This window comes from Cucurbita maxima, unplaced genomic scaffold (genome assembly GCF_002738345.1).
Source record: "Cucurbita maxima cultivar Rimu unplaced genomic scaffold, Cmax_1.0 Cma_Scf00013, whole genome shotgun sequence".
Lineage (NCBI taxonomy): Eukaryota > Viridiplantae > Streptophyta > Magnoliopsida > Cucurbitales > Cucurbitaceae > Cucurbita > Cucurbita maxima.
In genome coordinates, this window is record NW_019272029.1 from 5,965 (window position 1) to 32,316 (window position 26,352).

General features: G+C 36.9%; 2 protein-coding genes across 3 annotated transcripts; one reads left to right on the top strand and one right to left on the bottom strand.

Moving 5' to 3' along the window:
* The first annotated feature begins 1,757 nt into the window (after positions 1–1,757).
* On the top strand, positions 1,758–8,741 carry LOC111487994 (histidine kinase 3-like). Of its 2 annotated transcripts, none has more exons than XM_023135534.1 (11): positions 1,758–3,191; positions 3,521–3,802; positions 4,099–4,268; positions 4,486–4,698; positions 4,965–5,151; positions 5,243–5,294; positions 5,399–5,628; positions 5,753–5,851; positions 6,364–7,502; positions 7,708–8,059; positions 8,182–8,741. In XM_023135534.1, exons 1-10 carry the CDS (start codon positions 2,796–2,798, stop codon positions 7,970–7,972), a joined length of 3,033 nt encoding a protein of 1,010 aa, XP_022991302.1. In that variant the 5' UTR covers positions 1,758–2,795; the 3' UTR covers positions 7,973–8,059; positions 8,182–8,741. The 2 variants fall into 2 exon arrangements, with proteins under 2 accessions (XP_022991302.1, XP_022991303.1); XM_023135535.1 differs by having other exon boundaries at positions 3,064–3,191; positions 3,513–3,802.
* Positions 8,742–9,561: 820 nt separating this feature from the next.
* Positions 9,562–25,811, bottom strand: LOC111488034 (calmodulin-binding transcription activator 4-like). The gene is given in 14 exon segments (XM_023135614.1): positions 9,562–9,841; positions 9,843–9,896; positions 10,532–10,825; positions 11,031–11,610; positions 12,268–12,941; positions 14,168–14,376; positions 14,478–14,544; positions 14,646–14,794; positions 18,242–18,665; positions 20,179–20,224; positions 23,287–23,375; positions 24,226–24,341; positions 24,456–24,581; positions 25,383–25,811. Coding segments are annotated over 14 exon segments (2,886 nt in total). The 5' UTR covers positions 25,396–25,811; the 3' UTR covers positions 9,562–9,796.
* Positions 25,812–26,352: the final 541 nt, after the last annotated feature.

The window sequence follows — 26,352 nt, forward strand, 5'->3', positions numbered from 1 at the left end:
ATGAATGTATCTTTTTTTTGGTCCTTCTATATGGGCTTTTAAAATGAAATAATAACAATAACAAGTTACAAATTAGTAATAAGAGTTCTTGATTGAAACTGAATTTTAAAATACATAAATGACTTTTGGAATTTTCTTTTACAAATATATATTTATTGAAGTCATCAGAAATAAATATAATTTTTAAAATACAAAATAATAAAAACTAAGAGAGAAAAAAAAAATGAAAAAAAACCATAAAATATGTACTCATTACAAGTAAATTATTACGCTCAGGAGAGGGAGAAAGTGGTGCTCAAAAGCAGTCACCAGGTAATATCAAGCTTTCATTACGTGAATTTTTTGAAAATTATTATTATCTGCCGTCTTTTTGTAATTAGTTTTTTAAAGAAATAAAAGGAACTAACTGCGTGCATCAATTAATAAAAATTATACTACCATTCATTATTTGTTATAAAAATGATAATATGAGACTATAAAATAAAATATAATTTAATTCTTACATATTCAAAACTACACGTAAACATTGAATCCGAGAACCAAACCATAGTAAAAAAACAAAAAAACAAAAACAAAAACAGCACTATTTTTCAAGATATAAAATAATATTTTAGAAATTTAGGGATTAATAAATTGAAAAATTCAAGTGAATGAGAAATAATAAAAAAAATATAATTGGTCTTGTCTCGAGGATTACAATTCACACCTACAACTTCTAATAAAAAAAATTAAAGCAATTAAGTCATTCCTTTTGAAGTGTTAATATTTAATGGCAAATACAATGAGAGAATTATGGAATATTTGTAAGCGAAGGAAGAACTTCTTTCTTACGCGATAATAGAGAAAGAAAAAGAAAAAGAAAACTATAACAAAAATGTGTAGAGCGAAGCCGACAAGGTTGTCGAAGTCGCCGTACACGTGTGGGACAGGGATGCTCTTCATTAAATTTATTATTAAAATATTTAATGCTTTCTTCCTTTGGATTTTGACACGTGGCAGATAGCCCATGGTGCCCGTGACACGTGAGGTCTTTCGATTGGTAGGATATGTAAAAACCGGTGCGCTGACGTGGGAGGTGTCTCTGTCAGAACAGCTCCCATCAGGCGGGCCCCACAAAACCACCGCAATTAAAATATATTATAATAATAATTGTTTTTTTCTGGAAGGGGAAAAAGAAGTGGGTAATGTATGTAGTAGTGATGGCCCAATGACTTGTTGACAAAGCCCCCATTGCTTTTGATTTTAATTACCGTTTCACCACTATTGCGACTTCTTGTCTTTTCTGATATTGAAAATTACAACTCTACCCTTACACTTGCGTTATTTATGTATTGTCTTTGTTCCAAAGTTTATGACTTGAAATCCTGCTGTATTTGTTCCATTCAAATCTGAAGCTTTAAATCTTGAGTTTGTGTGGAGACATGAAAAATACACACTTTTTGCAAAAAAAGGACCAGGTCCTCATGAATATGATGGGTGGGCGGGAAGGGTAGTTTAGTCCACGAAAAGTAGAACGCTGCAAGAAGGAGTTGGCGTGTAGAAACTGTGCAGGGTCGGGGATGGGGAATGGGGGATGGAATTGGATAAGGATATCAAAAACAGCACTAATTTGTTTGATGGGTGGGGCTACGGCTTTTCTACCCTTTACCTCATCGTGAATATGATGTAATTTTCATTTTGTTTTGTTTTGGGTCTATTTCTATCCATCCTTCTTAACAAAGGTTGCATCAATTTGAGTGGATGTGTAATGGTATAATGCAAAAATAAATGCTTTTTTCTTTTTTCTTTTTTCTTTATTTGAAAAAAAAGAAGAAGAGATAATTGGGAAAGTCCCATACCCATTTTTACCCCTCTATTGCTTTTACTCTCTCTCTTCTCTTCAGCTTCTTCCATGAGTTCATTCTCTTCTTCTTCTTCTTCTTCTTCTTCCTCTTCTTCTTCTTCACCTGCAACTTCTACTGCCAGCTCTAGTCCTTTTAATGTCTTTCTGCTCTATAGATCTTTTCAGGTTGGTTCTCTACAGAGTCAAACATTGAGACTCATATGAATGAAATGCTTGTTTCCTCTGTTTTTTGATCATTTGGGTCTTGTTCTTCCTATTTGATTCATTTGCTGGGTTTGGGGTCCTTTTGTTTCTTTTTTTTTTCTTTCTTTTTTTTCTTATTAATTAAGTTTCGGAATCTTTTGGGGGTTCTGTTTGGACCAATTCCTTGTTCTGGGTTTAGGTGGGCAGCTGCAGGGATAAAAAACCAAATTCTGTTTAGGGTATTAGAAATTGGAAATCTTAGGATTCTTTCTGGCTTCTTTTTTGTTGGCATGTGAATTTCTGATCCTTAATCAAATGAAAGTTTGGCTCTTACTATAGCGTTCTTGTTTTCTACTCATCTGGGCTGGGCGGATAAGAAAGCATCTTCTTGCCATAACCTTGAAATCAGTTCCAATCTCTTTCATTTCTTACTTCTTCCTCTCCTTCTCCTTCTGCATCATCATCCTTCAACCTACCCTGAGTTTGGGTTGTTTTTCCCATGTCTAAGTGTTGAGTTTAATTAGACATTTCCCTGTAGATTTGATAGTGGGTCTCTCTCTCTCTCTCTCTCTCTAAAACTTCTAACTGAGTTTAACAAAGAGGTAAGACCCACCTCACGTTGGTCACTTTGTCGAGTTTAACTTGTGTCGGCTACTGGTTTGGATGAGTTTGGTTCATGTATTTGGGGGTTTAGCTCAAAGTTAGGGCATCTACGTTTGATGCTTATGTTGATGTGCAGTTGTGGTTGTAGATTATATGGTTGATTTCCATGAACTGGTTCATTAATGGTGGAGGTATGGAAGCTAAGACTGGTTTGCTTGGTGGGGGTGGGAAGATATGGCTCCAATTGTGGGAGGTCATTGGGAACTGTTTCAAGATGCATCACCAGTACTACCAGTATATTGGATCCAAGAAAGTGAGAAAAACATGGTGGAGGAGGGTTTTGGTGGCCTGGGTTCTTAGCTCTGCTCTTGCTTCTTTATGGATCTTCCACTACATGAGCTCCCAAGCTACAGAAAAGAGGAAAGAGGCCTTGGGAAGCATGTGTGATGAGAGGGCTAGGATGCTTCAAGACCAGTTTAATGTCAGCATGAATCATATCCAGGCAATGTCTATCCTCATCTCCACCTTCCATCATGGCAAGAACGTATCTGCTATAGATCAGGTACAAATGTAAATACTTTCTTTCATATTCTTCCTTCTCTCTCTCTCTCTTTCCCCATCCCCAAAAAATTCAAACACCTTCTATTGATAACCCTTATTACCTTCCATTTTACCTCTTGTCTATATGCATCCATCCAAGGTTTGGTTATGTATGATGTTAACCATATAAGCATTGAAACTTAGAGTTAGATCAGAATTAGTTTTCTTGGTTACTAATCATTAAGTATGAAGTTTAAAGTTATCTATGTTATATTTTTGGAACCGAACTGTATTCTTTTGAAGTATGATCTCTGTTATCCATTCTACCAAGTCTAACTTTCAGACATGTAGAGGACCTTTGCGAGGTACACAGAAAGAACTGCTTTTGAGAGGCCTCTTACCAGTGGTGTGGCGTATGCAGTAAGGGTGCTTCATTCTGAAAGAGAACATTTTGAGAAGCAACAGGGCTGGACAATTAAAAGGATGGACAAAATTGAACAAAGCCCGGTTCACGAAGATGACTATGCTCCAGAAGACCTGGAGCCATCACCCACCCAAGACGAATATGCTCCTGTAATCTTCGCACAGGATACAATTTCTCATGTCGTTTCTCTTGATATGCTGTCGGGAGTGGTGAGATCCTTTCTTATCTTTTGAAACCTTTTCATATCAATAAGATTCCAGTTATCTTGTGCTGGTCCTAAGCGGACAATTTGTAGACAAATAGTCTTCTTCTCACTTCAATCCTTTTCTTGGATCCTGATACTTCTCGTTGAAATTGGTAATTAAATGCCCTAGTTTTGATTAGACTTGTACGTTTTCAGGATGCCCTGAAAAGCTTTGAGCTTCTAACATGTGATGTCATACTAAATTACATCAGTTCTACACTGAAATCATAAACTTTAGTACTGAATTATTTGCATAACCAGGAAGACCGTAAGAATGTAATTCGTGCTAGAGCGTCAGGAAAGGGAGTCTTAACTGCTCCATTCAGGTTAATCAAAACAAATCGTCTAGGCGTCATACTTACATTTGCGGTCTACAAGAGAGATCTTCCATCAAATGCCACTCCAAATGAGAGGATTCAAGCTACAGATGGGTATGTCTTCTTTCTGATGATCAAAATCGGTATGCCTAGTTGTTGTTCATGTGCCCTCTAATGGAATAATGCAATTTATCTAAATCTGAATCATCAAACCTAAACCAAACATTGAAGGATGAGTGCAGTATTATGCTTCTTACAATTTAATGGATTGCAAAAGAGAAGTACTTAAGCTGTCAATTCTGTAATCTTTGCATCTATATTTGACAAACAGGTATCTTGGGGGAGTTTTTGATATCGAGTCGCTGGTGGAGAAGTTACTTCAACAGCTTGCAAGCAACCAAACCATCTTAGTTAATGTTTATGATACCACTAACCAATCACATCCGATCAGTATGTATGGTAAAGATGTATCAGAAGATGGGTTGCAGCATGTTAGTCCCCTCAACTTTGGGGATCCAGATAGGAAGCATGAGATGCGATGCAGGTAACAAAATGAATTATTACAAACGTAGTTTCATTTCGATGCATCCTCTTTAGCTTGGTTTGTTCTATTCCACTCAACGTCAATATGTTCAAGAATATTGTTTGTCTTAAAATGATCTTTTTTTTTTTTTTTTCATGGAACTTCCCATCTACTCAAAACTCAACTATCCTTTCTTTTTGGTGGGATCTAAATCTGGGTTATTGTAGTCGTTGAGATATCAAACTAGTATGTATTGCAGAATGGTGAATATTACGTTTCTGACACAGATTCAAACAAAAACAAGCTTGGCCATGGTTAGCAATGACAACTTCAATTGGCATACTCATTATTGCATTGCTTTTGGGGTATATATTCCATGCAACCTTGAACCGAATTGCTAAAGTGGAGGATGATTATCATGAGATGATGGAACTCAAGAAACGGGCAGAAGATGCTGATGTTGCCAAATCCCAGGTATGTGGACATGTCATTTAGTAGGAGATTAGAATTATTTCTCTACATTCGTCCATGAATTAAGTCTCAAGAATTCTTCAACCCTTTGTAGTTTCTTGCAACTGTTTCCCATGAGATCAGAACCCCAATGAATGGTGTTCTAGGTGAGAATTCACAGATGGCTCTCTTGCTTTAATTCTTTCTAATAAATTCTTCAAATTATACCTTGTTGCAGTAATAATGTAACCTATTTCTTTGGATATTTCAGGAATGTTGCATTTGCTAATGGACACAGACTTGGATGTGACTCAACAAGATTATGTTAAAACTGCACAAGATAGTGGAAAAGCTTTGGTATCATTGATAAACGAGGTTTTGGATCAGGCAAAAATTGAATCTGGAAAGCTTGAGCTTGAAGCAATACCATTTAATCTCCGAGCAATTTTGGATGATATTTTATCGCTCTTTTCTGGGAAATCTCAAGAAAAAGGACTGGAGGTAATATACACTTCGAATTCCACAGTCCACACCATTCTTCTTGCTTACTTTTCTGTTACCTCATCTTCATGCGTTTTGTTATTATACTCATTTATATTGCGTGGTCATTTTATCGAGATTGCAGCTGGCAGTTTACATCTCAGATAGTGTTCCTGAGATGCTTATTGGTGATCCTGGAAGGTTTAGGCAAATTATCACTAATCTCATAGGAAACTCAATCAAGGCAAGTAATGCTTTCTTCTGTACTGCTAAAAAACTAGTAGGATTATCGGGTTTGGGGGGGGGGGGNGGGGGGGGGGGGGGGGGGGGGGGGGGGGGGGGGGGGGGGGGGGGGGGGGGGGGGGGGGGGGGGGGGGGGGGGGGGGGGGGGGGGGGGGGGGGGGGGGGGGGGGGGGGGGGGGGGGGGGGGGGGGGGGGGGGGGGGGGGGGGGGGGGAATCGGATTAGGATTTGAATGCAGTCACATTCGTTGGTCAATCAATGCCCCATGTTGTTTAAACGTTGTGTTTCTTTGATGTATGCATGGAGAAATTAAGAACAAATGACCTAATCATTAAATGGACTGGAAACTGTTCCAGGTCTACCGATGTTGTGAATTCTGGTATAGGCACTCAAAGGAACTGGTGAAATATGTTAGAAGTAGTGAAGATGATTTTGTTTTTAGAAACATGAATCCAATGTATTTGGCTTGTTGGTTTTTGTTTAGCTGCTAAGTCAGTGTGTTTGGATTTGGCAGTTTACAGAGAAAGGACACATCTTTGTCACTGTTAATCTCGTCGAGGAGGTTATTGAATCGATTGATCTCGAGATCGAGTCATCAACAAATAGCACCTTGAGTGGCTATCCTATTGCCAATAGACGTCTCAGCTGGGCAGGATTTCAAACGTTCAGTGAAGAGAGACCCTCTGCTTGTCATTTCATGCCATCTCCACCAGAGCTTATTAACCTCATGGTATCTGTGGAAGATACGGGCGTTGGTATTCCTCTGGAAGCCCAATCATGCGTTTTCACTCCCTTCATGCAGGTTCGACCATCCATCTCTAGAACGCATGGGGGAACGGGTATTGGGCTGAGTATTAGCAAATGTTTGGTTGGCCTCATGAAGGGGGAGATTGGTTTTGTGAGTGTACCTAAGATTGGCTCTACCTTCACATTCACGGCGGTATTCACAAAATGCTCTTCCAATTCAAGTGAATATAACAAAACCCAACAAATTAAGAACATTTCCATCCCAACATCCTCTGAATTTAAGGGTATGAGGGCACTAATTGTGGACCATCGACCTATTCGGGCCAAAGTATCAAGATATCATATTCAACGCCTTGGAATAAATGTTGAAGTCTTATCTGACTTGAATCAATGCCTGTCTTCCTCGACTATTAGTGGTTCAACTATCAATATGATTTTTGTTGAGCAAGATCTTTGGGATAAGGATACGAGCACATCTGATCTCTTTATCAAGAACTTGAGAAATTCTTATGGGGTTCCTCCCAAACTATTTTTTCTTACTACCTCCATTAGTTCTTCAAAAGCTAGCACTATAGTTTCTGATGTATTCACTCCCACAGTCATCTTAAAGCCCTTGAGGTCAGGCATGCTCGCTGCCTCTCTTCACAGAGTCATGGGTGTAGGGATCAAGGGTAATCCTCGCAATGGAGAGCTTCCTGTACTCTCACTCCGTAATTTACTTCTTGGTCGAAAAATTCTGGTAATAGATGACAATAAGGTAAATCGTATTGTCGCTGCTGGTGCTCTACAGCGGTATGGAGCGGACGTCGTATGTGAAAACAGTGGAAGAGAAGCAATCCGACTGCTTACGCCACCCCACCATTTTGATGCATGCTTCATGGATATTCAGATGCCAGAAATGGACGGGTATGTCATAAATTTACTTCCTTTTTCTCGTTCATTCTAAAGAACTTGTGGCGATAGGAATGCCTTTCGTATATGCATCAAAGAAAGCTGGCTTTTTCATAAATAAATAATAAAACCCTTTTGATTTGACAGTTCTTCTAACTTATGAACATACATAAGTGGTAAATGAGCTGATCACTTGAGTGGTTAATGTTCTGCCTCACAGCTTTGAAGCTACAAGAAGAATTCGGGAAATCGAACTTCAAATAAAAAATGGTATCCAAGCTGGAGAACTATCAATAGAAGCATACGAAAATAAATGCGATTGGGGTGTACCCATCTTGGCCATGACTGCAGACGTAATCCAGGCTACACATGAGGAATGCCTAAAGGGGGGGATGAATGGGTATGTTTCGAAACCATTTGAAGTTGAACGGCTTTACCGAGAAGTCTCTCAATGTTTCCGCAGAACCTCAAATGGAACTTTGTAGAGAGCAATCATATATTCGAGGTTGCAGATGATGGTCTGTTCACTCAGGAATGTACAGCATGCTTAAAAGGGTGTAAATTACCTCCGAGTAAGTATTCTATTAGAAGATTTTGATTGTTAACTTCCATTCCCCAGAAAGGCATAGGATCAAGTACAACGTTAAATATATCATAGTGATGAAATTATTCCATCATATTCCGTGTTTCGCAGTCGAAGGTGATTGACTTCTCGGATTGCTCCATAGTATGCCAGGCATGCCTAAATTTTGTGGAGTGTAAATAGTAGACAGACATGAGTGGTTGGGTGGAGCTTTCGTCATTGGACGAAACAAATTAGAAATGTCAACTATGTTTTCTGGGTCGACGAGGTTAGAAATTCAAGATTCATTTGGAAGCAGAATTCAATAGGTACTTCTCATACAAAAGTAATTGAAGTCTCCGGTTTGCGATCTTTTTGCCTCGTTTATATCTACAAGTTGCTCATCAGAGGGCCAGAAATGGCACTGCAGAAATCAATTTAGATGGAAGAAAAGGATGAAGAAAGAAGGGTCTTGTATATTAAAAATATGTTTGGTTTGTACTCACACAAGTTTAGCTATTGCTTTTCGTTTTGCTAATTTTGTTGTATACTTATCTATCTCAACTGAAAATAGGATAAAAACTCTTCACACTGTCAGATTTGAAAAAATTGATCATGTACATTTCTTGCAGACAATTCCTATTCCTTCAGGTCTGTGTTCTGTATAAAAATTTCACCATTCATTTAGTTTCTCTACTGGTTTTCATTATTTTCTTTTGTTTTTTTCGTCCTATTTGGGTAAACCTGACTGGGAAGGTAACTGTAACTAGGATTATGATAGACAGCCTCACTATGTACGTGCATTTTCTGCCTACGAAGTGTACCTGATCATTGACGGTTTTATTTACCATTGATGCCAACAACATGTCGAAACCTATCAGTTAACTATCGAAACCAACACAAATTGGGACAACACGATCTTGAGTGCAACATTGGTCAAGGTCCCGTTGGTTATAAATGCTTCTTGTATACCTCAAAAATTCCTCTTTAGCAAAGGCTTACAAAACATTCTTTAGGGCAGCTCTTCTAATGACCCTTAATGTGATGAATGTGGTGATGGTTGTATGCGCATATATGTGTATTGTGTGTGCCCAATCTAGGACCTCATGCATATGAATGACATGTTTATATGAAGATCATAAGAGTGAAAGTTAACTATTTAACTTCATGCAGCCTATGATGGCGGAGCCTCATCTGACTTGGAGCTAATTCTAATCAATTGAGGAAAAATCTCTTGGGACTCCACTTATGCACCACCAGAATTGGTACACGTCCACTCCAACTCAGGAAAAGAAATGACATGTTTATATCATCCATATTGATACATTGATCAGTTGAAAATAAATGGTAAGTTATAGGTGAGAAAAGAGAATAAAAATTATAAAACAGTAAATAAAATTGATTATGAAATCATCCATTTATTTTTCACATCCTTATGTTGTACTCATAAATTTCAACTGATTAATTGAAAATAAATGATTTTTTTTTAAAAGCTTGAATTAACGAGGATGGACTGTGAAGGCTGGGTGCCAGGAAGTAAATTTGATTATTGCATCAATCTCAATATCTAATCCCACCGAAGCCATTTACAGCAATAATACAAATCATTTACAGAAACAAAGGAGTAAACATCTGGTTACCAACTATAATCAGTAGGGCTAGTGTACACGCGATGGGGCACTAAAAGGGTAACTTAGCATAGAGAAAATCAGTGAATGTTAGGTTAATTAGGATCACCAAGTAGCTCCTATACAAACTTAGGATATTGATTACAATCTTCCATTTCAGAAACCATCGCTGAAACAAGTCGATTCTACGGATTCATTACCGGTGCCATCTAGTTTTGCCTGCAAAAGTTATGGAAAACGATAGCACAACGAATTCAGCTCCATAAGATGGCCAATATAAGGCTTCATCTACGCCTTAACTCACCAACTCACCAAAATGTTTAGGACAAAATTGTGGAAGGATGAATAAAGAACTTAGGAATCACTAACCAGCATAAGATAATTGATTTTAGAAAACCATCTTTCTTTTAGAAAAAAATACTAGCACTTCTCCCACAAGTGCTTACAAAAGAAATGCTTTCAGTCTAAGTTCTTTTTTTTCAAAATTCGCTCCAAACTCGGTCTAAAGCACTACGACTGATGAATGATCAAAAGGCTTGTCACTACTAAAGCCAAACTTCTGATGGATGCATAGCATAGGTTCAGTGAGCACAAAAAGTACACATATTCCTGCTAATTGCCAAAAGCCAAAGTTCCTTGTACTCTGAGTCACAATACCATCAGTGTTTCGGGCTGTTAAAATGTTCCAGCAATGTTGAAAAGTGGACTTATTTTCTCTGATTCACGTTACACAAAATCCAGTTACTTACTTTGCCAGACAAAAAAAATGGTATCGTGATACAGAATCAAGCATAGGCCCTTAAGAAATAAGACACCATTGAAATTCATAAGTACCATTAAAAAGTACTACTCACCTTGGCTTCTCGAAATCCTTCAAGCATACGATGATATTGCTGACGAGCATCTGGAGAGTCAACCATGGAAAGCACTCGTGAAACAGCCTCATCAATAGTTCCTTCCACTTTTTGTTTGCGGAACACCTTTATAATATCGCCATCTTCACTTTCATCAATGGACCCTATCTCGCTACGAAACCCTCTCAACCCAACTCCTTTCCTTCTCCAACGTAATACAGCTTTATCCAGAATCCCAACAGCCCAACAAATTATCTTGTGATGCTTCCTAGCTTGATACCCCCTCACATGTGCCTGTTATCAATGGAAAATGACAAAAATCTTTCAAATAATAACATGGAACAGCCTCAGCATCTGAATCTTTAGTAGAAGGCATGATATGTATCCGATACTCTTAAAGCTCACATATTCTTACTTCCTTTGAGAATAAGTTGACTAGCGTGTTTAGTAACTTATCAGTGAGGGAATGTACATAAATGTTATGGAGATAATATAGTACCTGTATCTTCACGACTTTCTGACGCATTGATAAAAACTCTCTACGACCTTTCCAACCTCTATATTTTTTTTGTATAGATAATGCAGCAGCATTGTAATCACGCCGATTAGAAAAGTTCAATTTTGACATAGCTAAGAGCCCCTGTATGTCATTTGGATCAATTCCATACTCATCTATACAAGCTGCAAAAGTTGCCTCCTTCTGCTGTCGCTTTCTGAAAGAATGAGCACGGAAAGCAGATTGAATACGGGCCGCTGCCTGAGCAGCATTCCTGACTGCAGCTAACGTATTTTTCAGAGGGATACAGTCCTCAGCTGAAGAGAGGTTCCCCTTTGAAATGCAATTTACAGTTATTTCTGCTTCTATCTCCGCAGAGCCATTGGAAAGTTCACCTTCTTCAAATGTGAGGGATGAAAGATGACTAGTAAGGGCAACCTCCGATAAATAACCAGCAAGTCCCTTGTGTCCATGGATGTCTGCAATAGATGCTGCAGTTTTACCATCTCGGTCTTGTGAACTAGGATCAGTCACAGCGCCAGCTGATGCTCCTGAGGCTATTAATGCAGCGACCATTTTTTCCCTGATTCAGAAGAAGGAAAAAAGAAAAAAAAAAGTCATTTCATAAGCACTACTAAGATAAAACTCAAATATGCCGAAGGAATGGTATCCACACTTATGTTGCATTACTCATATATCGACTCAAGTCGTTCTAGAGAGAGATGAATCAAAAGTAAGTTTTCGAATTGTGGTCATAGCAATTCTTCCTTAATCTGTTAATTCCTAGTTCATTTTATATGGCATTTCCAGAATGGGGGATAAACAGTATGAAAAAAGAAATCTTCTTTATTGTAGTTTCCAACCTTGTGAAGTAGATGTGCCATTCATTCCAGTTTTTTTGTGCCAGTGGATCCAAACTACTTATCAGATATTCAAAATGCTATGAATGATTAGGTTTTGGAGCAGAAAATAAATGAAACATTGTTGGCAAAGTTTTCCTTGAAAATAAAGTCGGTATAGAAAATTAAATTTTTAGCTTCTCATTGGGATGAAGAGAAATCCGAAAATAACATATAATTCTCTTTTCTCACCTTTCTTGGTTACTTAATTATCTTTTCTTCGAGCCATAGGCTCTAGAATATTAATCAGTTCAAAGATATATATACTTTCTGAGGAAGTTCTGTCAATATTTTTAAGCTCTAAAATCATAGAAGTAAAGATAAACACTAGAAAGCTTAACCTTCCAAATCGTGCTGCCCAATGTAGAGCAGTCCATCCATTAATGTCACGGAAATTTATATTTACTCCACACCTGAGAATCGGGTTTAGTGCCCACACATATCCCAAACCGGAAATCATGTGTATGACACCTTGTTCTTTCTTAGACAAGGAAAAGCCTGCCAGATCGTGTCTATCTTTCTTCTGCGAAGAAAGCCAGAGATACAACTTGTCTTTTAGTAGCTCTTGAAGTAGCCAATCCATGGTACCAGAAGGAGTTTCACTACCAACTAGAAGAGCCTCTATCAAAGAACTCCATTGATCGTCGCCAGCTTTCAAATTATTGCTCCTAACTTCAGAATCTACCTCGTCAAATTTCTGCATTAATGAGTCAGAGAGCAGCAATTGCACAAGCCTGACAAGTAATAACAGCTCCTCTGGGCTCTTCGTAGCTCCACTTGAATGTGATTGGCAATGGCTGCAAACATTCATTTTATATTCGAACTCTCTGACTTCACTGCAGGGTTCCCGATTGCCAGATGTAATAAAGAAAGCAACCTTCCCAGGAAGGTGTGGAGGCGCTTCAAAACAAAGGACCCCATTCTGAACAACCTGAAGAGGAACTTCGATATCTCCAAACATACAAGCCCATGGTGCTTTTGAAGGATCACAAAGAAAAGATCCAATAATTATGACCTGGATAGAGAGAATTTGTGACCTTAATATTTGAATCTTCATGAGAATACAGAGGCTGCATCTGAACAGAATCAAAACAGTGTGAAAATTGTAAAACTTCCTGCTACTACTTCTATGAGAGCCTGCATCATTGTTCGGAACCAAGTAATTGCAATTGCAACAGTTCTGGACTGGAGCCAATGCTAGTATTCTATATCTATGAACTCTACAAATATACAAATACCTTGTTCAAATGGTTTAATTTTGAGTTAACCTTGATCAAGTTAGATCAGAAACATTATCTATGAGGTCCCACTGAAAATGAGTACATAGAACATATGAAATCTTGTAGGCTAAATCAGGTAGGCTACTATTTGGTTGGTTAAGGGTATGTTAGTTTCAACCAACTGTTGGAGGCAAAAAATTTAATTTGTAAACCAGCGGTTTCAGGTTGATTTGGTTGTTAGGAAGTTGGCAGTTACACACTAACCAGCTAAAAAACTAGAATAAAAGCTAGTCCTACTTGTATTTCTATCTTAACTCAATTAAAATATTTCGTACTTTTTGGTCTTAGGCTACTAAGTATATGTTTGTTCCCAATACGCATTCATATGCAGACTAAGAAAGACGCAAATAGAAAATGTGGCATCAGCTCAAGGTACATGTTTGCAGCTGGAAAGGAAAGGAAAGAATAAGAGTAAAATATATATATATATATATATATATATATATATATATATATATATTCTAGGTATTAAAAGAAAAAATACAGAATACTACCGAAAATTCTAAGCTTTTGGGTTGATTGGTGATTTAACGTGTTATGGTATCGAAGAAGGAAGTCTTGTAAAGTTATTTTCTCTCCAATTAATAATGATTTCCACTTGTAAAGACTTTGTACATTTATACATATGTCCAAGTCACAAGGGTGGGAGAGTATCAAAGTATAGCCATATAAATTTATCATAATCTTTACATTTATGTTATTGGTGATCAAACAGAATTAAAAGTTTATCAAGCTGCCATTGGATTAGCAGGTCAACAACAGACGTACAGTTGCATTAGCCTCAACCTCGCAATAGTCCATTCGAGAAAGCAACTGAATAAAAAAAATTAAAATCAAACAAACAAACAAAACAAAGAATTCACAGGACTATCAAGGGTAGATATCAAGCATAAGAGACTGTGTAACTACGGAAGGCAATGCATGATCATGGCAGCACAGAAATACAAAAAATTACAAGTACCTTGGTACTCTCAGTGGCATAACCCTGTTCAGGTACTATTTGGCGGATTGTAAATTTCTGCACTTGTGCAACAATTAAACTGGTATCAACTTCAAAAGAATTTCCATGGTCTTGTTTAAGGAATGATAAGTGGTAGTTGGAATTATCATCATGAGTGTCTAGTGGTGAAGCATATTCTGGAGATGTGCAGCTTCCTAGCATAGGAAAAGCTGGTAGCATAGATAATCATAACTTAACAACAGAAATCATTTCCCTTTAATTTACTGATAGTAAATAGAGTAGACGGAAATCAAATAATTTGTTACAGTACTTTTTCCTCCGCTGTCCAGCCAGTTGCGATGCTCATTGTCTACGGTTGAAGATGATGATGGATTTTCCTGTTGTTAATTAAATATTAATAATTAAAAGGAAAATCCCCGAAAGAAATGAGTTAGAACTGACAAATTTGAATTTTCTAAACTACAGCTGGAGAACTTACATTTTCATTCCATAGGAGAGAATGCCTATCTTGAGACTCAAGAACGGTTGTCTTACTTGAACCAAGTGCATCACCCAATGGTCGAGTTCCTTCACCACCAAATATAAACTCATGTGCCATATCATAACGGTAATGTTTACCACTAGCATCTATTAGAAAGAGGCTACATCAGATGATTTTCTAAAATTTAATATTATCTCCAAAAATAATAAAGGAAAGCAGGCAGGAAGAATGTGAAAGTAAAAGTATGTATACTTATTTTCAATTGGCAAAATGCATCTCACTCAAGTAATACTAGGAATAAACGTGCATCTCAACTGTTCCAGGATGAGGGGCAAATACATGGGTGGAATGGGCTCAAGGGAACACTCTATCAAGTAAAGGAGTGTGTGTGTGTGTGTTGGGGACGTGTTAGCATCAATTTTGCTTCTTTGCTTTGAACTCCCATAGTGTGTTGTGCTAGGTTATGGAGCCTGCTGCTTATTTATAACTTAGCCAACGGTTATACATAGTAAATAAATGACATATAAAGTAAATTGTCATAAATGATAAATAGCTATGTATAGTAAAAAGCTATAGCTATATATGGTAGATAATTATATATAGTAGTATATATAGTAAGCTAAACCATATATATATATATATATCCCAGGTAGAAATTTGAAAATGTATTTTCTATATTCTCTGTATTCTCTCTTACTGTACATACATGAAGTCATCAATACAAAACCTTTAGCCAATATTCTCCTTGCATTTTCTCTATCCTGTTCTTTATGTTCATCTAGATCGAGTGTGTGCATTGTTGTGCGATCCTAACAACTAGTATCAGAGCAAGGTGGAATTCATCACAATCTGTGAAGATGGGAAGCTTAAAGATTGGAATTGAGAAGTTCGATGGATCCGATTTCAGTTTCTAGAAAATGCAGATTGAAGATTATCTGTATTAGAAAGGTCTTCATCAACCCCTGTTGGGGGTGATGCCGGATACCATGACCACGGAACAGTGGAAGCTCAAGGATCGACAAGCCTTGGGGTTGATCCGGTTGACGCTATCCAGAAACATGGCGTTCAACATCAGCATGGAGAAGACGTCAAATTTGATGAAGGCGCTGTCGAATATGTACGAAAAACCATCGGCTATAAACAAGGTGTATTTGATGTGGAGATTGTTCAATCTACAGATGTCTGAAGGTGAATCTGTTGTTGATCATATAAATAAATTCAATATTGATTTTGATGTCATCTTTACCCGAGTCATGGGATACTAATGTTGCCGCAATTAGCAGTTCCCGAGGATCTGATAAATTGAAGTTTGATGAAATTCGAGATGTAGTTCTCAACGAAAGTATTCGCAAACGTGTAATTGAAAATTCATCTGGTAGTGTTCTCAGTGTTGACCAACGGGGAAGAAGTAAACCGAAGGGCCCAAACAAATGGTGATCAAAATCAAAGAACTGAGAAAAATCTCCAAATAAACCAAACGTAACATGTTGGAATTGTGGAGACAAATGTCACTTTCGAACAGATTGCACAAGACCAAAGAGAAAGCAGAATCACAAATCTGGATATGATGATGATTCTAATAAATTCAGCAGAAGACATTGGGAATGCTCTAATTTTCAGCGTGGACAGTTCGATTGAATCCTGGATTTTGGATTCAGATGCATCTTTTCATTCGTCTCCAAATAAAGAGTTGTTCCGGAATTTCAAGTCTGGAAATTTCGAGAAGGTGTATCTTGTCGACAACAAAGATTTAGAGATTAAAGAAAAATGGGATGTCTGCATAAAAACTCTGGCAGGAAATCCGTGGACATTAAAGGATGTCAGATATATTCCTAGTCTCAAGAAGAACCTGATCTCTATTGGTCAGTTGGATAGCACAGGTTATGCAACAGAGTTAGAGAAGAGTTCGTGGAAGATTATAAAGGGTGCAATGGTGGTAGCACGTGACACAAAATCTGGAACCTTATACACCACTGCAAGGTATATGAACATAGTTGTTGTTGCTGAGAGTGCTTCAAATTCAAGTCTATGGCACAATAGACTTGGATATATGAGCGTGAAAGGAATGAAGATGTTGATTGCGAAAGGAGTTTTAGAAGGTATGAAACCTATTGATGTGGGTCATTATGAGAATTGTGTTATGAGCAAGCATAAACGAGTTAGCTTCACAAAGACTGTCAGAGAATTGAAGAAAGTGCGGTTGGAAATGGTCCATACAAATGTGGAGCAAGGTTCCAAAACCACAAAGCAAGTGGGAGTTGAGCTTAAGTTGCAAGGAAACTCACCTAGTGATATTGTAGCAAATACTCATGAAACTCCTGAGACTACCGCTGAGAAACCAGATGTGGAGCAAGGTTCCAAGACATCGAACCAAGTGGGAGTTGAGGTTGAGTTGCGGAAAAAAATCATCTAGTGATGTTGTATCAGATACTCAAGAAACTTCAGAGACTGTTGTAGAGGAACCAGCAATAGAGCAAATGACACCTGAACCGGTGTTGAGAAGATCATTCAGTACTATTAGAGTACCAGATATGTATGTACCTTCATTACACTATCTAGTGCTGATGAAAGGGAACCAAAGCCCTTTGATGAGACCATACAGTTGGAGGATACAACCAAGTGGAGGCAAGTCATGGATGATGGGATGTCTAGGCTTCAAAAATGTGTTATACTGAGGCTGAGTACGTGGCAATAGTTGAAGCTAGAAAGAAGACGATATGGATGACTGACTATTCGGAAGAATTGGACAAGAAGCAGCACAAAAAGATTCTTTATAAAGATAGTCAGAGTGCCATACAGTTGGTGAGGAACCCGGTCTATCATTTAAAAATAAAACACGGAAGGCGATACCATTTCACTTGCAGGTTAGTGGAAGATGGTGATGTGTTTTGAGAAGATAGAGGGTGCAAAGAATCCAGCAAACATGTTGACAAAATGTGTTGATGTTGGAATATTGAAGTTGTGCAAAGCCTCAATTGGTAAGTGAAGTGAAAATGATCACGTTCATTTGAGAATAACATTCTTGGTTGACTGGATCAGTCTCCAAGTGGGAAATTGTTAGGTTATGGAGTCTGCTGATTATTTATAGCTTAGTCAACTGTTATACATAGAAAACTATATGCTAAAGTAAATTGTCATAAATAGTAAATAGCTATGTATAGTAAAAAGCTATATATGGTAGATAGTTATATATAGTAGATGATTATATCTCGTAAAGCTATATATACTAAGCTAAACCATATATATATCCCCTTAGGGAGAGCTTTGAAAATGTACTTTCTATATCTCTTTACTGTACATACCTGGAGTCATCAATACAAAATCTTTAGCCAATATTCTCCTTGCATTTTTTCTATCTTGTTCTTTGTATTCATCTAGATCGAGTGTGTGCACTGTTGTAGCCACAAATCATTTCGTTTCCTTATCAAAATATAACTCAAGAAAGAAACCTCTATAGTAAGTAAAATTAAGAGCCTCAGATTCAACGGGACTTCAATAAGCAAATCGATCATTGATAAACTCTCGACAATTCTCCATATAATGATAAAGCTTACGAACTATATCTTGAAACAGCACCACCGTGTTGAAATTACCTTGCATCTCAAATGACGTATAACTATTATCATGGACAGCATTCTCTGGATGCTGAAGTACTGAAAACTGATCCTCAATGGACATCTCATAGTAGTCTATAAGGTTAAAATTTGAACCTTCCTCGTGACCATAATATGGACCAATGTCTTTCAAGCTGTCTTCATTCAAACTTAATTGCTCCTCTATCCTTCTCAAAGCTTGAGAAACCTCACGATCGTTTGAACTCTTTAGTTCTGATATTTCATACTGCCTATCCACGCCATTTGACGCAATAGTACGGTTGCCAGTTTCAGAACTAACTTCAACAGACCCTGGGCTCAATAAATGTTGATATTCCAAAGCATGATTTTGGGACGGATAGGAACCAGAACTAGAAGCCGATGCTGGAGATAATTGTGGAACACTTTCCGCCCCAGACCTTCCCTGCAACAGAAATCTCATTTAAATGTGAATGAATCTACTCAAAATAGAACAAATACGTGCTTAAATTTCATATAATATAGTACAAGTACAAACTTGGTGGAGCCAATATATCTGTCTTCCCTAGGAATAGAAGAGATGTCTAGCTGAATACATCCTGATATCACAAACACAGAATTGCTGGCACAAACTTCTGTACTAATGGATTTTGGGCTTTGAAGAAAATTCTTGAAAATAACTAGCGCAAAAGTTTATAGTGAAACCTGGTTCAAAAAAATGCTCCCACCCACACACAAATAAAGTACCATCATAACAAGCATTCTTAGTCAAGACTATTCCTAATCATGCTCAAGGGATGGCGAATCATGGGAACCTAACACTAACAAGGCAGCACAACGAACCTGAAAAAAAAAAATCAAATTAATGACCCCAAAACCACCCCAAAACTGTATATTTATCAGATATAATACTAATATGCTTATTTTCGTAAGTAGTGAAATTTTAAGTCATCTCCATTACGGTGAGACCTGACATATATAGATAGATACACAAAAGAACCGTAAACTAAAGAAATGTATAATTATAATAAAGGACAACTATACAAAATAACATACATTATAACACTCCCCCTTCAAGCTAGAACAAATATGTTAATCAGACCCACCATGTTATAAAGATAATTTATTCTTGCTCCGTTTAAGGCTTTGGTATGTATATCTTCTAATTATTCTCTAATCTTCACAAGTCCTTTAGATGTCTTGCTGTATTTTCTCACAAATGAAATGACAATCCTATTCAATATGTTTAGTCTACTCATGAAACCGTGAATTAGATGCAATGTGAAGTGTAGCCAGATTGTTACACCGCAATTTAGCTAACATGATAATACATAAGCATATCTCATTTAAAGTTCGATGTATCCACACTATTTCTAGACAGACTGTCATAACTCTATGTTCTGACTCAGGATTTAAATGTCAAACTATGTTCTACTTCTTACTCTTCCAAGACAAGCAACTACACAAGATCCAAAGTTGATTGTTTATCCTTTCTAGATCGAACCCAATCAGAATCTGAAAAAAATCAACTCTTGTATTACCATGAACTTTATATAAGAATTCACATCTAGGTGTAGCTTTTGGGTAGCATGGAACCTATTCTACTATAGCTCAATGATCCACTTTAGGTGAAGACATATATTGATCTTGCAATACTTGTTGGATAAGCACTATTTGGTCATGTCAGTGTTAGATAATTCAACTTCTTAACCAATCTTTTGTATCTCCTAGGATCTTTAAATAATTCTTCTTGTTCTGTTGCAGGTAACAGGGGTTGGTCTCACCAGGCAAGAAGCATGGGGAGTTCATTTTTAAAAGCATGATTGTAGGTCACGTCAAAATAATTTTGAAGCATCTACAAGTACAAGATATTGACAAATTCTGTATTTCAAGATAAAAGAATAGTGATGGTATTAGCTCATTCTTGCTTTATCTATTCTGTTGTTGTTGTAACTCACCTCACTAATATCTCTGTAGTGTACAAGAACAATGTGGTCACACGACCTGCCAAGAAAATTAAGTACAAGCACATAAATTTCTAATAACAAAATTAAACATAAATGCACTTGCTCACAATGATAAATAAATAGTGGATAACTTAATCTGCATTGGTGTTCAACGGTTGAATGTGCTTTAATTTTCTCACTGGGTCATACAGGCCCCTAGGCTTGGTCACTTGGCCCTTCTCTTTGCCTATTAGATTTTTTCTCTTCGTTGGGTGTTTACGCGGTTTCTTTATTCTTTATTTTTCTGGTCCTTGATATCACTTCCTGATTTCCCTCCCCTCAAAAACCTCTCCTTTTTTGTTTTCCTTTACCATTTGCATAATCCTAGCGGAGATCTTCTTTATAAATCAGGGCTTTAAAATTGATTCAATACATAAGAAATTTAGGGCATGTTTGATTCAATACCTGGGGGAAAGGTATACAAACTTGCACCAAATATCCTATTGCAACCTATCTTTCTCACCAAATTGTTTCATAGTTATACACCCTTCACCTCTAAGGAACCCACCTATTTGTTCCAAGGAATATACATGAGACCTTCAATAATTCAAATTGGAAATTAGCAGTTATGGAAGGGATGAATGCTCTTAAACAAAATTTTACATGAGACTTAGTAGAATTACCAAAGGATGAGAAAATAGTGGAACGCAAATTGGTGTTTACTGTAAAATTTAATGTCGATGGTAGCAATTAAAAGATAGAAATTCAAACTAGTTGCTAAAGGTTTCAACTAGACCTATGGAATCGATTATCAAGAAGCATTTGCTCCTATTGCTAAAACTAAAATTAACTCTATTGAAGCTCTCTTATCTATNACTGTCAATTTTGATTGGCATCTTCATCAACTTGATGAAAAGAATATCTTTCTTAATGGGGATCTTGAAGAGGAGGTATTTATAGACTTACCACCTCCATTGAGCTGAATTTAAAATTTTGAGTTGCGACAGAAGAAGAGGTAAATTTATAGACTTACCACCTCCATTGAGCTGAATTTAAAATTTTGAGTTGCGACAGAAGAAGAGGTAAAAGACAGAAAAATACCAGACCATTGAGCTGAATTTAAAATTTTGAGTTGCGACAGAAGAAGAGGTAAAAGACAGAAAAATACCAGAGGTTTGTGATGAGTCTCATATACCTATCTCACACACGTCCAAACATTGTTTTTGCTGTTTATAGACTTACCACCTCCATTGAGCTGAATTTAAAATTTTGAGTTGCGACAGAAGAAGAGGTAAAAGACAGAAAAATACCAGAGGTTTGTGATGAGTCTCATATACCTATCTCACACACGTCCAAACATTGTTTTTGCTGTTTATAGACTTACCACCTCCATTGAGCTGAATTTAAAATTTTGAGTTGCGACAGAAGAAGAGGTAAAAGACAGAAAAATACCAGAGGTTTGTGATGAGTCTCATATACCTATCTCACACACGTCCAAACATTGTTTTTGCTGTTTGTATGGTAAGTCAGTTTATGCATGCTCCAAGGTCAACTCACTTTGAAATAGTTTATGGAATCCTAATATACTTGAAAGGTACTCTAGGAAAGGGCATGCGGTTTAAGAAGCATGGTCACCTATATGTTGAAGTATACACTGATGCTAATTGAGCAGGCAACATCACAAATAGAAGATTTACTTCTGTTATTGCTCTTTTGTTGAAGGGAATATAGCTACCTAGTGCATAAACAAAGTGCGGTAGAGTTAAAGTAGTGTTTAAGGCGTAAGTCCATGGAATTTGTGGGGGTATATGGATAAATAGACTATTGGAAGAATTGAAATTCCCTCAGATGACGTTCATGCTTAGACAACAAGCCTGTAATTTCCATTGTCCACTATCTTGTCTTTCGAGATAGAACAAATCATATCAAGGTTGATAAACACTTCATAAAGGAGAAAAATGATAAAAACGATGTTGGAGTAATATATATTCTCCATCTTCCGTCAACAAATCAAATCATTGATGTCTTAACTAAAAAAGACTACCAAAAAATTACAATTCATCAAACTGAACGACAAGCTTGCTAAGAAAGTTATCTTCAAACCAACTTGAGGGGAGTCTTGATTATTTTCTTTTGTGTAAATTAGAAATTTGGTATTTATTGTATTATATTTTCTGAAATTTTATCTATTTGTAAGGAGTGTTTCCTCTATTTGTGAAACTTTATACTTAAAGAAAATAAGAAAAAAATTGTAATTCCTTCTTGATATTTTGAGCAGACTCCAATCCAATAAATAAAGTCTAATAGATAATTGCAGAAGATCTAGTCACTAAGGTCCAACCAAGGCATTAAACCTAATAATCTCCCACAACTCCCCACCGGTCTCTCACTCCCTCTAAAATTATATGATTACTCTCAATTCAAATCTCCAAACAACCGTGAAGAAACAAACTTGCCAAAGGATTTTGCTCCTCACTTAAAGGATGAAGAAGCAAAACCTTCTCCATTATGGGTCACAGACCCATTTATTAAAACATCACATACTTGAATGTTTTTCACAATATGATTATTTTCAAGCAAAAAAAAAAAAAATGTAAATAAAATGTTTTCATTTACATTTAAGATGATACAATATGAACGAAGTGAAAGTACATGCAATTTCAATGATCGTAAAAGTAACTGAAGTTGATTACAATTTTCTACACATGCAATGCCTGCTAATAAATATTTAAAAGAAAATCTGAAACCAAAAAACTATTCAGTATATAATATGAAAATTCAGGATCCAATGTGTTAATAAATTACAAATACACGTTAAAAAAAACAAGAAAAATGAGTTTTCCGTACAAAACTTATTGCTCTAGAGTAAATTCTGTTTATGTTCATGTGCTATATCAAAAAAATAAATAGAAATTGTAAAAGAAATATAAAAACCTTGGTTTGAGTGTCCAACCAATTGTACGTGTGGGAGTATTTAGTAGCATATGCAAACAAATTAATAGAATTGAAGTGTTTAGGCTTTATAGGATACAACGGGCAGATGGTTAAGTCAAGAGGTAGAGAGTAGGCCTTAAAACAGAATCACATAAGTGCATTCTATAATGTAAAAGGAACACTCACTGATCCAGCATCCAATAGCTACGTCTCTGGAAATTGGGATTGTGCTCTCCATGTGCATAATAGCAATTTAACGCTTCAGCATTTCCAACCTAACCGTGCAGAATAATCCCGACCAGAGCAATCAGTCAGAAAACTTTGTTGATCTCAAAAGATCTAAAGCAGACAGATCAGTGGGTTGGGTAGTATAGCACTCGAGGTGATGGAAAATTTATATCACATAAGCCATTGAATAAGTTTTAGTTGCCTATAGCATGAAATCCAGCAAAGTTGATGTTGAACTAACCACATCCAAGGCTTATAATATTTTCCCCATACGACAACTCTAACCAGCTTGAAATTACATCTTAAAGTTCATTTTCTACGCTCAATTTCTTGGGCTTCACCATTGTAGCGTTTCATTAGTCCTGGAATCAAAACTATGTTACCATAGTATGTTCCATGCAGACATGTAGTCCTGGCCATCATTTCGTTTAATCTACTTATTTCAATGATTGCCAGTTCTTATATTTGGCAGTTTGCATGCAAAGTTTTCAAAAATTTAATGCTAAAAACACTAACAAGTGTAGGCATTACAGCATATTCCACCCATACGCATAGGTAGAGGAGGGTTGAAGGGTATCTGCGTGTGTGCGATAGTTAGCTAACTCACATATCAAACATTTGGCTCAATTTTACATAAATATAACAAGCGAGTTAAACGCTCCCTTAATTTTTATGATTATTTTTCAGTTAGCACCATTGTTAGAAAACTCATTTAGGTTGGCTTCTCCCCACCACACTACACCCGCCCTTTTTTTTTTTTGTCTCTTCTAAGCAAAATCTATCCTTTCTATTAGGGAGGGCAAACAAACTCAAAAACCATGCCGTGGTATATTATTGCAGCAGATGGAAAAGTTAATAGGAAAATGAGTTAAATGGAGTTGAAGCATGATACAAAACCTTAAGTCGTTCGTGTGCTTCTCCAACAGTTCTTCCGTCCCTTTTTTTCCTCCAGTTATGACCATCTCTACGGAAGAAACGGAGTACTCTCTTGTTAAAAAGAAACAAGGAACCACCTGTTGCAACTCTATTGTTCAATAATTATCCAAACGGTATAAAACAACTCGCTAGCACGATATGCCATCAAAATTCATTCCAAAGAAACATAATAGTGAATAAGGGTTACTTACTAGTTGGCTGTTTAGGGGCCTCCTCAGTCAGCTGATACTTCTCATGATTCTGTAAGATAAATAGCACCTCAGGAGGCTTCAGCCAACGTGTTTGTGCTTCTCGATAAAGGTCACGAACATCATATCCTGAGACGATGATAAGAAAAGGCTTTCAAATTTCAGTTCAGTTCCCAAGTTAGCTTGAATGTAGTGCCAAAAATGCAAAGCCTGACACGAGTTCGGAGATCATGCTTGAGATGAATTTTCTAAGTTAATTGGGCTACACATTACATTCATCAAACACAAAAGAACGATGTCCTGAAGAAAAACCTTAGCCGTCTAGTTGTGCAGACAACGTTTTCCTTCGTATTATGAATCTCATCAGACACATGCTCAATAAGAAGAAAGAAAACTTCTCTAATCTTCTGTAGTTATTTTGCGGATGATAGACATGTACTACGATCGAAGTACACGCAAGAAAAAATATATATATAAAAAAGAAGTAGGACTTAACGAAGCTGCTGAAAATATATTGCCTTAAATTAACATAAAGAGCAACACCGTTTCTTTCAAGTTTCCTAAAATCCTTAATTTTAATTCAAATACAAGCCCATTCCCAGTAGCTCAAGGGTTGATTTTAGATAAACACGTGACTTCATCAACAACTCACAGCCGCCTCTACACTGAATCAACACGAAACAGCTCAGGTTATGTCACTAGAACTGAAATATGATCTAGCTCTTCATCAAACGCGGACCAATCATCCCCAATAACCTTCCACCGTACAACGGTTACACTTGGCGGCAAACACTTCTGATACTAGTTAAAATCACATTCCGCTAAACTTCCTCAATCAATAAGCAGAAATTCACGTCGACATCAGGAAAAATATGAACTCCATTGAAAACCCAAAAAGAAAAAGGAAAAACTGCCAACTCCATTACTTACCGTCGTTCATCATGTACAGATCGCATCAGCTCTTTCAACGAGAAGAAATGAGAGAAAACATTTCAGATTCCTACCGAATTGCAGAGAAGAGATTCAACTTGCCCTTTTGCAGCAGGAGCACGACTGTTCCGAGTTGTGAGACAGCAGAGAGGGGGAGAGAGAGAGAGAGAGAGAGAGAGAGAGAGAGAGAGAGAGAGATCAGAAATAAGATTTCGCCGGCGGTGTCAAAGCCGGATCACCGCGGAGCTGAAAATGGGAAATGGAGAATTGACTTCCACATTCAACAGATGGATCTTCCATGTGCCAGTCTTCTTGTGCACTTCGATTTCGCGTACACGAAAAAACGAAAATGGACAGAAGCCTGCAATCGGAATTAGAAATTTGGAATTTTTTTTTTTACTCGAATCCTCTCATCCATTTTCTATTGATCTAAAAGAAATCTTCAAATTAGAGTTAAAATATAACTATAAAAATAAACTTGAAAATAACTAATTATTGTAGTTCAACCAAAGAAAACAAATATATTATGAATTTATTTTTTCGATATATATAATATATATATTAGTTATTTATTTGCCAGATAAATTATTAAATCCAAATCTATTAGCAATTATAAGACATTTTCTTATTAAATAATTTTTCTACGTTGAAAATAGAAATGAAAAGAGGAGAAAGTCGGTGAGTAGGGTATTTTCGTCCTTTCGAAGAGAAATTGGGGCCGTTCGAGCATATGCAAATTGGCAGCAGATAAAGACGACAAATGTCACAGCGCAGTGTGCTCGACGAAATTAATTAATGAAAAATAAATAACAATAACAAATTCGTTTTCCCTCTGGAAATAGACAACAAATTCGTTTTTTCTTTTTTTTCTTCTTTCTTTTTAATCAGAATGCACGCAGAAATAATAACGGGATCCACTTCATAGTACGACAGTTGTAATTTTAAATTATAATTTCTCTTTTTTTTCCCT